Raw genomic sequence first — 12,778 nt, forward strand, 5'->3', positions numbered from 1 at the left:
TATTGCAAGGGGAATGGAGTAGGAAAGTCTTGTTACAGCTATGCAGGGTACTTGTGATACCACATCCGACATCCTGCTCATTTAAGGAGGGGTATACTTGCATTGGAGGCAGTTTAGAGAAGGTTCACAAGGCTCATTCCTAGGGTGCAGGGGTTGTCTTTATGAGCAAAGGTTGAGCAGGTTAGGCCTATTCTAATTGGGAGTTTAGAAGAATGAGAGGTGATCTTATTGAAACATATAAGATTCTGAGGGGCTCAACAGAGTAGATGCTGAGATGATGTTTCCCCTCTTGGGGGAATCTATAACTTGGAACAATTTAAAAATATGGGGTCTCCATTTAAAATGGAAAAGAGGAGGAATTTCTTTTCAGAGGGTCGTTAGTCTTTGAAATTCACAACCCCAGAGAGCAGTGAAGGTCATTGAATATATTCGGGTCTAAGTTCAACAGATTTTTGATCAACAATGGAGTCAGGTTATGGAGGACCGACAAGGCCACAATCAGCTGAGCCATGATCTTATTGAATGGCAGGGAGGCCAAAAGACCAACTTTGGCACCTATTTTCTTATGAAATGTCCATAAAGGTTCATCAAACTGTTCTAGTCAAACCCAGCACATAGAAAATGACATCTCAGGTTGCATCTCCCAGCAAGGGCAGATGTTGCAGCACCACCACACTGAGCAGGCGGTTCCAGCTTGAATTCCCACTCTGCTCTGTTAGTTGATATCAGCTGTGGCAACATGATGTTGCTGGCTGACGTGCCTGAGCTTGGGCTGGGCGGAAGAAATCACAGGGTTTCTGCAGAATTGCACATCGGCTGTGATAAACTCCCCCTGTCTGTCACTATTCGTAGCTTGAGTCAAGCATTGGTACCAAAAGCTAAAGTAAGCCAAGTGAAACCATAGACATTTGGCCAACAGGCTCTCGTCACAGGCTTGGCAATCACAGCAGAAGACGTGGTTTACTCTCTATCCACACAGCGTTCACCTGCCAGGGAAACCAGGCCTTTTGGGGGACAGGCAGAAAGTGGAGTTAAGGACGCAATGCTTGAGTCAAGCATTGGTAATGCTACTTGTGGGAAATCCCAGCAAGAGTCATCCATTGAAATTTGGGTGAGACAATGGCCAAGTCCCTGCACCCATGACTCCAGGCGAACAACTTTTATCAGTGGTGAAATGAGTTTTGAAATGCAACTTTGTCCAAGTGACTCGGCTGTGGATAGAGCAGTACAAAGTGTAGGACTGTTTGTGTAGAAACGCACAAGTAAATATTAACAGTTGCATGCTGACCTGAAAGTTTGAACAGTGTGAAACTGAAATCTGTCGGAAGATGAAATCAGATAACAATACAAATACACGTGCCTACTAGCATCTATAAGAAGAGGAAATGCAAGATAACTCTGATTTCCATCTGACATGTCTAACCCATCTCTTCTCATCCCCTGCTCATAAAATGACTTGTCTATTTTTGGTGTTCCCTGTTTTAACTTCAGATTTTGAGCAGCTCCAGGTACAATTAAAAGTGGCCAATATACTGTGTGGTTAGACGATCAGGCAACTGACACCAATCTCAATTAATTAAAGTATTATAATGTTGCATGGTTGCTTCTTGTAACAAGATACAATGAATCACTTAGGGATGAACTGGAAGGTGCTTTTTGTATCAGTGAATGTGGGCTAGTTTGTGTATTCCCTTTCTGCAAGCTATGCTAAAAATACCATACTCTCCAAAAAGGCGAATGACCCCCATCACAACACACTGCCCGATACCATTCAGGGGAAAGAAAACAGGCCATAGCTTTGATCATGGTTCTTTGAATCCTGCTGGTTGCACCTGAATGTATGCATGAAGCAGATGACAACAGAGGCCTGTGCTCTGTGATGGGAACAATAGGGATCATTGTATAAACTGCAGGTGAAAAAATCTTCCAATTGGCACATGATATAGCACAACTGCCGCAGTAAGTTCTCTGGTACAGCCCTCCTGATTTTTAGTACAAAGTTGGCAAGAATACGGTCTCTTGTATTTTTCTTCTTTAAAACCCGATGCTGTCCAGGCATCTCAGTTTATCTGGGTCACAGATTCCCCAGCAATGAAGGATCGGAAAAAGTTGCTTGTCCAAGCCGAACCCAAAACAGTTTGGCTAGGAGACAGTTGAATCTGCATGCTTGTTAGTCACAAGACTCCAATTTGGTTACATGATGGAGCCTCAACTGCAAATATGGTGGGCAGGAGCATCAGTGCCTTTCCTGCGGTGCTTTGCTGCATATCAGGAGCAGTTTTGATGGGGTTGGGTTGAAACATTGTTTTGCTGCTGCAATCCATTGTAAAAGCAGCTCAGGTTGACAAGTGAGGTTTTGTTCCATGCTGTTGATCATGGAAGTTTTCTGAGCCTTACCCAAGTTCCGAGTGAGCAAGGGCCCATGGCAATAACGTAAACCCATTATTTTAACAGGTTATAGGAACATGATAGGCCATTTAGCCCCTGGATCCTGTCCCATGATCATGGCTGATCTGCAACTTCACTCCATAAATCTTTCCCCGTTCCCCTTCATACTTTGGTTAGCAAAAGCTCTCAATCTGTTTTAAAATTAAAAATTAACCTAGCATCAATTGCCATTAGCAGATGAGAGTTCCAAACTTCCACTATTCTTTTGTGTGCAGAAATATTGCTTAATTTAACTTCTGAAAGTTTCGTCACTAAGTTTTAAGCTATGGCCCCTAAATCTAGACTACCCAACCAACAGAAATAGTTTCTGCCTATCTACTGCTTAATATCCTGGAAAGTTGAATCAAATTGCTACTTCACCTTAATTCCAGCAAATATGTTTGTGTAATCTCTACTCAGCTTGACACCAAGGGTGTAAGTATATCATTCAGGTAGCTCTAGAATTCATCCCTCCAAGACCAATAAAATCTCCTTAAGATGTGGTGCCCAGAACTGCTCACATTCTCCAGGTGGGAATGTATCAAGCCCCTCGTTCTGTCTGTGAACTGTGTTATATGATCATCAGGTCAGAATGTGCAATGATGCTCTTCAAAGTTATATCACTGGCAGCACCCAGTCTGCAGGGTCAAATTAAGAATGACTAGCTAGGTATAGCATGAGAAGCTGTGCAAGACATATGGTTTTGTGCTCCAACAAGGAGTTTGCAAGTAATGCTTAAGTGTGGAAGCGAATCTTAACATGCTATTAAATGACCAACCTGGTGCCTAATAGATATTTGTAAATAGCTTTGTTTCTTGGGCTCATTTGGTAGTACCCTTGCTTCTGGAGCACGCTACATACCCCTTCCAGGATACCATTACCTGTTAGCTCATTACTTTTCTGAGGGCATGCTATATTGGTGCTGTGTCCTCCTTCAAGTGACATGTTTACCAAAGTCCATCCTGTTAGGGTGGATGTGTAAGATGGTTGATACTCTGAACAAAATTTCCCAGTGCCTTGCTCAAAAAAAGAACAGATTTGCATTTATGCAGCACCTTTCATGTCTTCACGATGCCCCAAACACTGAGCATCCAATGAATTACTTTTGAAGTGTATTCACGGTTATAATGTAACATCTATATTGACCCCTCACCCAATAATACCAAAAACGTTTTAACTGATTATTCATCTCATTGCTTTTTTTGGCTCCTTGCTGTGAGCAATTGGCAACAAATAAGCATCTGACTGCACTTTAGGGAGGAATATATTGGTTGTGATGCGCTTAGGGACATCCTGAGGATGTAAATACATCTTGTACACTTAATAGCGTTATCATGTATTAAACATTATGACCATATACACAAAAGTTACAGTCCAGTTTCTGTGTTAAACTCCAGTTCAAAAGTCTGATCAGTTAGATCCAGAATTAACATCAAGTTGCATTCCCTGTGCTTGGTAGTGTGAAATACCAATTTAAAATGGTCTTGATTATTGGTTCCTTTTGCCAAATGCATACAGGAGTTAAGGCCTAAAGTCCAGGCAAGGGAGTCAGTGTCCATCACCTTTAGGTTACTGGAGAGCTCAATGTTCTGAAAATGACTTGGGTCTTGAATATTTGTGATGGAGGACACCTCAGTATGTGTAGTGGTGTTGTAGGAACTCCACTAATAGCTGGCACTTAACCGCAGGACCTGTGTTTGGATTCCAATTTTGAATGATCCCTGATGATAGATGCCGAAATGATTGCAGTCTGGGGAGTCTGGTAAAATTTGTGAAGTTGTGAAAAAATAGCTGCCCTGTTTCCTGTTCACAGGGCAATATCAGAATCAGAAATTACCCTGTTCACTCCACCCATCCTGAGAAAAGGAACTGTATTATGGACAAACATATCATTCAGTCTCATGCAGTGCTCTTTCTGCCTGAAAGTAAAGTTGCCCAAAATTAATAACGCAGTCTGTAGAACTCGGAAATAATTCTATTCACACATGCAAACCCACTCCCATCCCATGTAACAAACTTGAAATCCTGTATGCAATGTTGTCACTAGACACTTAGGAAGGTGGAATGTTGTCATGTGTGAAAATGTTGGCTTGAACTGAGAGGCACCCAGCAGTACAATTGCAGATTCGTTCAGTCCAAACTGGGGTTATGTCTGGAAAGAAGCTGCTCCAACTTTGGAGTCAATGCTTGTGGGTGCAAATCTGTGCCTAGCTGTGGTTGTAACAGGAGCAATCTGGCTTGCTAGATTGCGCAAGAAGCAATTTGGCTTAAGTGGGACTTTCCCACTAACCACAACAAGTGGTGTATTGCTCAGAGCTGGTAGTTTCACTGTCTGAGTCTTTAGAGCAGAATCGCAGCCCTGACCAAGCAAATCACACATGTATGCATGGAATTTACCTCCAAATAATATGCCACACAAAATAATTTGACTTTCCATGACACACTGGAATCTTCACTGAAGTGACAGTGATAACCTTGGGCTCTGCCTTCATTGGAAACTTGAGAGGACTTGAGTTCAGCTATACCACTTTTATAGAACTGACAGTTGTTGTGCTGCATCCCCAGTAAACCATGTTTTCAGTTAGTCCTTCTTTTGACTTCCTTGACGATATTGTTTTCAAGTTTGAGCAAAGCAAACCATGATGACGAGTGGCATTTAACAGGACGTGTTTTCAACAAGTGTGAACTTACTCCCCACCTATTTTTGGTGGCTAATATTTCTTTTTTTTTATTTCTCAGACCAGAAACGTACTCCGATCTGCATAGTTTTATAGGTGAGAAGTTGAACATTCTGTGAACACTGAAGATGTCTCGCAGCCCTGACACAAAAGAGGACCCTGTTGAATGCCCTCTCTGTATGGAGCCTCTTGAGATAGATGACATCAACTTCTTTCCATGCACCTGTGGCTACCAGATCTGTCGTTTCTGTTGGCACCGTATACGCACAGACGAGAATGGCCTCTGCCCAGCCTGCAGAAAAGTAAGTTGTTTAACAGAAGCCACAAGTTAGTTTGCTGTAACTTGATTGGTTCTGATGCAGTCAGCAACACACGTTATTTTGTATTTACATATTTTTATATGGAAGGAAAGAATATTAAACCAAATTAGCAGGAGGTAGTGGGAAATGAAAGAAGCTGGTTACCGAGAACTCAACTGAGTTCCGCAAGGGACAGTCCTGGACCCACTGTTACAAACTTTTCAAATTCTTCATGATGGTATGAATTAATACTTGATTAATTCAGAATGTAGTAGTTTACTCATTATATTATGGAACTGATAACTGAAGATCAATTGCCAACCTGTATTTCAAGAATTTAATTCCTTTTTTAAAAATATGGATATAAAAATCTTGTACTGGTGAAAGTGAGTGACCTTGGAGCTGTTGGATTATCATTCTAGATGAAACTGGGTTCCTTTAGGAAAGGAAACTTGCTGTCCTTACCCAGCCTGACCAACATCTGACTCGAGCCTGACACAATGTAGTTGACATTTAACTGTGCCCTTAAAGCCACTCGGTTGTATCACTAGGTTAACTAAGGACAGGCAAGAAATGCTCGCCTTATCAACGACAGCCACATACCAAGATTATTGGGGAGAAAACGAATCAATCAGCTCCCAAGTATTAAGTCAGCACGGTCTTTTGATGGACCCCAGCATGTTATGTTACTGGGGCAAAAGGAAAATCCATGTTTAATTGAGTAAAATTCAACTGTTTATGTTTTATGGGCACAATATTTGGTACCCATGAGGCAAGAAAGTTTGACAAAGCTTGAGACAGTTGCAGTTTTTGGTGAGGTAACTGAATCAAGCGAAGCCTGATTTACTCAATACAGAGTGCGCCTAATTTTTCCTCCTGATATGAGTATTATTTGAGTATAGCATGGGCACTTGTCACTGTCACCATGCCTTTCAACTGCCCCATTTTAATCAGGTCATTTGCTGAGGAAGGGTGGCAACAAGGAAAACTCACACCAATAAATCAGCCAACCTTGCCGGTTTCAACAAAACGGCTCTGCCACCAAGTATGAGAGAGCTGAATGTGATCCTTGTGGCTCACCGCAGGCTTACCATTGAGCCATGCATTTCCTGTGGGTGTCAAGTGGCAGCATAAGCTAGGGGAGTCTAATTGAGCTAGGGGACCCATGAGACCTTACAGGTCCCTGCAGTGAGCGATAAATCTACTGTACACTTCGATTTTTGCGTTGACTGCCCAACCCAGAAATGTCAGGTAGAAAACACACAAAATGGCTTGACTGAGAGCAATTGCTAGATCCAGTGAAGATGGTGAAACTCTTGCACTTGATTTACAATGCATTCTGGAGCCCATTGATTTAGATTCTGACCTTGCATACATTCCAGATAAGTTGTGTTGCCAGTGGTATTTCATCCCTACAAGTTTTTATATAATTAAAAATGTAAAGAATTTACTATGGTTATAAGTAATTGGCAATACTCACAAGACTAATTGCTGAATCACATCTGTCTTGTGTTTTACCTGCACCAGCACCATTATTTTAAAAAAAAATCATCATTGTATTTGTATTTCCAATGTTACCTAATGTCCTCCTGAAAAAAGCTTACGGTTTTCCTTTTGCATTCTGTGAAGTGGTAAACTAACAGCTGGTCTTAGCCCAACAATTTCACTAATTTGTCTTGTGGTTCATTTTTTTATTCATTCAAGGGATGTGGGTGTCACTGGCTAGGCCAACGTTTATTGCTCATTCCTAGCTGCCCTTGAAAAGGTGGTTGTGAGCTGCCTTCTTGAACATCCACAGTGCTGTTGGGGAGAGAGTTCCTGGGTTAGGGTTCATCGTCGCATGTGGAGTAATCTAGGTATTCCACTTCTGCTTTACATTCATATTCCTGAATAAATAGAAATGGAGCATTTAACCAGTGTTGTATGTTAAATTTTATGTTATAAAAAATAGCACTGTAAACAGCTAAGGAGGGCTCAGATTTAAAAATACATCCACAAAGCAGTGGCTGATGAATAAACCTTTGCCTCATGTTTTATTTTATGGCATCAAAATGCTCATATTGAATCTGTCATTCACAGAAACAGGGTAGAATATTGTACGAATTATCAGACTCATTCCCCATCATTTTCATCTTAAACCCAGTATTGTGGTTTTATTTTGTCCATTCAGCCCTACCCAGAAGACCCTGCAGTCTACAAACCACTTTCTCAAGAAGAGCTACAGAGAATAAAAAATGAGAAGAAACAAAAGCAGAATGAGCGGAAACAGAAAATCTCAGAGAACCGCAAGCATCTGGCTAGTGTACGCGTTGTACAAAAGAACCTAGTCTTTGTGGTAGGTCTATCACAGAGGCTAGCAGATCCAGAGGTGAGCAAAAGAAAGACTTAGATTTCCATTGCGCCATTACTGACTTCAGGGCATCCCAAAGCACTTTACATTCTAACAAGTATTGTTGAAGTGTATTCCCTGTTATAATGTAGGAAATGGACGAACCAATTTACTTAGAGCAGGGTCTCAAGCAAATGTGGTGATGGCCAGACAGGTGTTGATTGAGGATTAAATTTTGGGCAGGACAGTAGGAGAACTACCCCCTTTTGGCTGGAATCTTTTATATTCACCTGAGGGCAGAGGGGTCTTCAGTGTAACGCCTCAACCAAAAGACAGCACCACTATCAACTCGGCTCTCCTTCAGGACTGTACAAAAATGTCGACCTACGTTATGTCTGGGACTTGGGCCCATGACCTTCTGTCTCAAAGATGAGGGTGCTCCACCTGAGCACTTTGTCAACATCCTCACCACTCATCTCAAATACCAGCAAAGTTAACGCATCCTAGGACAAGTTTCCTTGGAATTTTACCCTTGCCTTTCAAGGGGATTGTGATGGGAAAGTGTCTTTTAGGAAATATTTTCAAGGCATTTTGTGCTCCAGTACCAACTTTAATTTTCTCCAATCTCTATCCAAGTTCTGTCAAAGCGTATAGCAATTTCTGACAGGTTCAACCATGCACAGTGGCCCATATGTACCAAGATAATTGACCAGTAAGTCCTTCAATGAAAGCATCTAAACCTTTTGGTGAGGGCCGGGCTCTCTGCAGCAGACTGACCCACACTTATTTTTGTCCTTTTTGAAAATGATTTATTTTAAAGAACTACTGCCTGTAACACATCTGTAAATACCTTGTTCTGAATTGCATCAATGCTGGGTGTCCTATGAAGCAGTGCAGGAAGCTTGAAGAATCTTGCAAACTTCTCTCTGCCAAAGTGAATGTCATGCTTGTCTGTATTGCAGGCACACAAATGTCATGTTTTTAAACACCCAGGTTTGTAGCTTCAAGCTGCTAATTTCCAGTGTTAATCATCTTTTTGAAAGGGCTTCAATTCAGTATCAGAAATTCAAATTCAAGCCCCTGATTTGTAAAATAGTCTCAATTTTGACTTTAAACCATGTATCTCACACCCTTCACACTGATCTCTGGGTGCAAGTCAGGATTTTTGCTGTAATTGGAATTCATGTCAGCCAAACGTTACAAGTACAGTAACTTGAAAAAAATAATGTAAATGCCTAACACAGAATCCCACCTCAAGATTTTGTGTTTGAAGACTGTCACTGTAAGAAGCAAAAATCAACATTGACCAACCATTAATTTATTGCATTAGTTGCCGACTAAGTACAGAAAAGGTATTCTCCATTGACCTAACACAACTCCGTGCTGCTGTTAGTATCTCTGTGGAGACTCCTAACTTTTAAAGAAATTCAAACTCCCAGTTAATGGCTGAAAGGACGATGCAAGATTTCACTTTTTAAGACATTTATTATCATAAAAGACTAAAAGCACTATTGACTAAACACTATAGGCAACTTCTAGTTTAAATCACAAAATAGAACATTTCCCTTTTTCTTTTAGCACAACTGAAAACACTTCACAGATGTACTTCACACTCCTTCAAGTAGACATTTAATTCTCCCAGAACCGGTTTTCAGCTATTCTCGGTCTTAAGGAATTGCTTCTTTTCCTTTCTCATTCTGGGAACTTGTAATCTCATCACAATGTCTGTTACAGTAAGGTTTTTCCCCCTGGTGATTCTCCCTCTAGCAAGAGCTAGGTGATTCTTCCAGGTTCTTTTAACTCTTCACAAGTTTGGTTTTCCAATCCAAGCACGAGCATTCCTTCTATCTGAACTGCAGCATCTTGCTGCCTATAGCTACTCTCCTGGATTCTGGCAGATTAATTTGCCTCAGATCTTTTAGGGATACCTTCAAGCCATCCCTTCTCAAAGCCCATCTCTATGGCAATGTTAATCACATGGGCCTTGTATCCAGGTAGTGATGCTAGTTAGTTATCCTTGACACCCCAACTCTCTTTTATTTTAGAAGTAAATGGACAGTTTAAAGCACAACTGTTTCCAAGCTGACATTCTCAACACTTCTGGGACCTGAGACCCTCAGTCTATCCAATGTTAGCACACAAGCTGTTGCCATTGTCTCCAAGTGTAAACATATTGCACCTTCTTCCTAATAAAACAATCTGGGTCCCCTTTAATCTTTAACAATCAAATGATCTAGGCTTGCTGTCAGGCAAATTTCAGAACAGGTCACATGACCCTTTCATTTATTCTAAGTTGAAAGATGCAGTCCCAAAATTGTGACACTGAATTTACACTGCACTCTCAGCAGAAGTGTGGGCTTGTGTATGAAGTCCCAAATTGCTCCTGGCATTAAACAGATCTCTTCTCCCTGCCCCACAAAGATGAATTTTCCTTTGCTCAATCTTCTAAATCATAATACAAAGGACTTCCAGTAACAAGGCACCCTCTGGCAACTCCATGGCCTTTTAACTCTCCACAAGTCTCATTTTCTCAAACAGGGAACCTGTCCTCACCACTCTGCTTGGTGGTTAACTCAAAATCAGTCCTTCTGTTTGGCAAAGCAGCACCTATTGTGGGTGGTTTTCCCCACTCTGTCTGTTCGACTGAGAGTCTGTATGCAGCAAGACCAGCTGACGCTTCCTTGTGTCCAGGCGCACCTTAGTTTCAATAAGTTCTGACCAGACCTACCCCATGGCAACCAGGTCACATGGGCTTGTCTCCGGGCAAATTTCATAGGCCACTTCTCCTTTCCAAGCCACTCCATTTACGTTTAATTGAAGGAGACAATTTAAAGGATAACTGTCTTATCAAGCCCTGCTTTCATAGCACAAGGAATACGTTATATGATTAATTTTCGGTGGTTCCTTGTTGCCCTAGCTAGTATCATTAGCAGTGATAGAAACCTTGCAATGAACTTGTCAATGCAATTAGTTTTGTCTCTTTGAAATATTAAACCATTTCCTGTGTTTTTCTGAACTGATTCATACCTGACTAAGCTTGTGCTGACTTTGAATTGAAGTAAGTCTTCATGTGGGACTGAAGAAAACCAGTGGAAATCTTTTTTCTTTTTTGTTATCAGGTTTTAAAACGGCCAGAATATTTTGGGAAGTTTGGTAAAATACATAAAGTTGTCATCAACAACAGCACATCATATGCAGGTTCACAGGTAAGGTTGCACCAGTTAACGGTTTCTCATTGGTTTTTCCTCCTCATTTTCTAGCTGTTCCTCTTTTTGTCCTGCGGGGATGCTGGAGCAGGGTTTATGGTCCTGATGGTTGAACAGTGAGCTTCCATTGTGCTTTAAGGAATTTTGACCAGGCACAAAGTTGTCTTCGTCTGACATCAAACAATGCACCTCTAACATATCATCTGACTGGTCACCTGTTGTGCACATTTCAGTACGAATTGAGGATTCCATACATTATCTGCTTTGGTATCAGAGGTTACTGTGCATGTAAACACTAATGATCTACAGGGTTCTCAGGAAATTTGCTAAGTTTTGGTTGTTTGACTGGAGCAGGCACAGATGTTCTGGCAACCTTCTTGAAGCAATTTGAGCAGAGTGTAACCTTATCCTGCGTTATTGATTTTCTCCCCCACCCACTCCTGCACTCTGCTGTGGCTTGATAAAATTCAAAGGGCCATGGTGTAGGATGAAATCAAGCTACAGAGGAGAAAGTGAGATCAGTCAAGAATTAGTGTTTCGACGATCCAAACCTTGGGTTTCAAAAGTTTGGAGATTTGTGTGGGAAGGGAGAAATAAAGGGTAGTAGAAATGTGGAAATCTGTCCCAAACTGCTGTGGATGCCGAATCAACTGATGGAAGATTTTAGGTTTGGGGTAGTGGGGTGGGTGGGGGGAAGGGGGTGGGGAGGGAATCCATTAAGTGCAGATTGGTGTCATCCTTCTCTAATGCAGTACAGAGGCAAAAGGGCAGATCAAGTGGCACATGGAAGTTTAGAAAAAAATGAAAGGAAGATTGAGAGAAACATGGATATGTAAGGAGAAAAAAATTAGTCATTGAGCAGGGTGAGAGCAAAATATACTGCAGGAGTAACAGTGACTTGCACTTAGCTTTAGCATAGTAAAACAACCCATGGCATCACCTCACGAATCAGGCCTCAAGTTTATTTTTCTTATTTACTGTCCCAAGACTGGAGATGCCCAAACAAGTTTCCAGGTTTAAATGCAAATTCTCTGGTTAACTTTGGCTTCATAGTGAGTTATGTTCAGGGGACGTGGTGAACCATGGGAAGGACAAAGAGCTATTTGCCACCAAAGAGGAGACCAAGCTTCTGGGCAAAGGAAAAGATATGGAAGTTCAATGACCAATCAGAGTCGGCCTGCCTGGTTTGATTTTGAATAAAAGATTTGGCAGTTAACTGTTTTCTGCTGCATTCTCCATGAATGACAACAGTTCTACCAATCAGGAGTCCACTTGCCAATCAGTCAGCACACTCTTTTCTCATGCAGTATAACTTGTTCTTTTCTTTACTGTTGGCTTATTTTACAAGCTGTCCTAATGACTGCAAGACAAAAAGCTTCAGTAGCTTGCCTCTCTTTTTCCAGCAGTATGGGAGTTCCATCTCAAATCAAAAGAAGGTATGAATGCTAGGTTGAAGAAATAAATAAGTAGGACGTGGCAGCTGTTGGTCACACTGACATAAGACTCGGGGAGCAAAACCGTTTTAGGGGTTGAAAGGAAAGGATTCTTGCAATTCTCTTACGCCCCTCTATTGAAATGGGGATATGGTGCAAATTCACCAGACATCGGAGGATACAGGATTAAACTTTGGGGGCAAGTTACATCGATATGGCTTGTATTCCTTTGAGTTTAGAAGGCTTGAGGGGTGATAGAATTGGGGCTTTAAAATTATTAATGGTTTGATAAGTTAGATAAAAGAACATTTTTTCCTCTAGTGGAATCCAGAACATGCAGACATGATCTTAAAGTCTCAGCCAGGCCATTCAGGAGGGAAATCAGGGAGCACTTCACACAGGGTAG

At 41.4% G+C, this 12,778-nt stretch overlaps 1 protein-coding gene across 4 annotated transcripts in view; it reads left to right on the plus strand.

The window, feature by feature from the left end:
* Positions 1-12,778, plus strand: part of cnot4b (CCR4-NOT transcription complex, subunit 4b) — a 149,649-nt gene that overhangs the window by 55,499 nt on the left and 81,372 nt on the right. For all 4 annotated transcript variants that reach the window (XM_041216266.1, XM_041216268.1, XM_041216267.1 and 1 more), the window contains exons 2-4: positions 5,167-5,407; positions 7,575-7,772; positions 10,853-10,939. In XM_041216266.1, the coding sequence (XP_041072200.1) occupies positions 5,234-5,407; positions 7,575-7,772; positions 10,853-10,939 (459 nt within the window). In that variant the 5' untranslated portion in view covers positions 5,167-5,233. The remainder of the gene's footprint in view (positions 1-5,166; positions 5,408-7,574; positions 7,773-10,852; positions 10,940-12,778) is intronic.

Source organism: Carcharodon carcharias, chromosome 21 (assembly GCF_017639515.1).
Source record: "Carcharodon carcharias isolate sCarCar2 chromosome 21, sCarCar2.pri, whole genome shotgun sequence".
Taxonomy (NCBI): Eukaryota; Metazoa; Chordata; class Chondrichthyes; order Lamniformes; family Lamnidae; genus Carcharodon; species Carcharodon carcharias.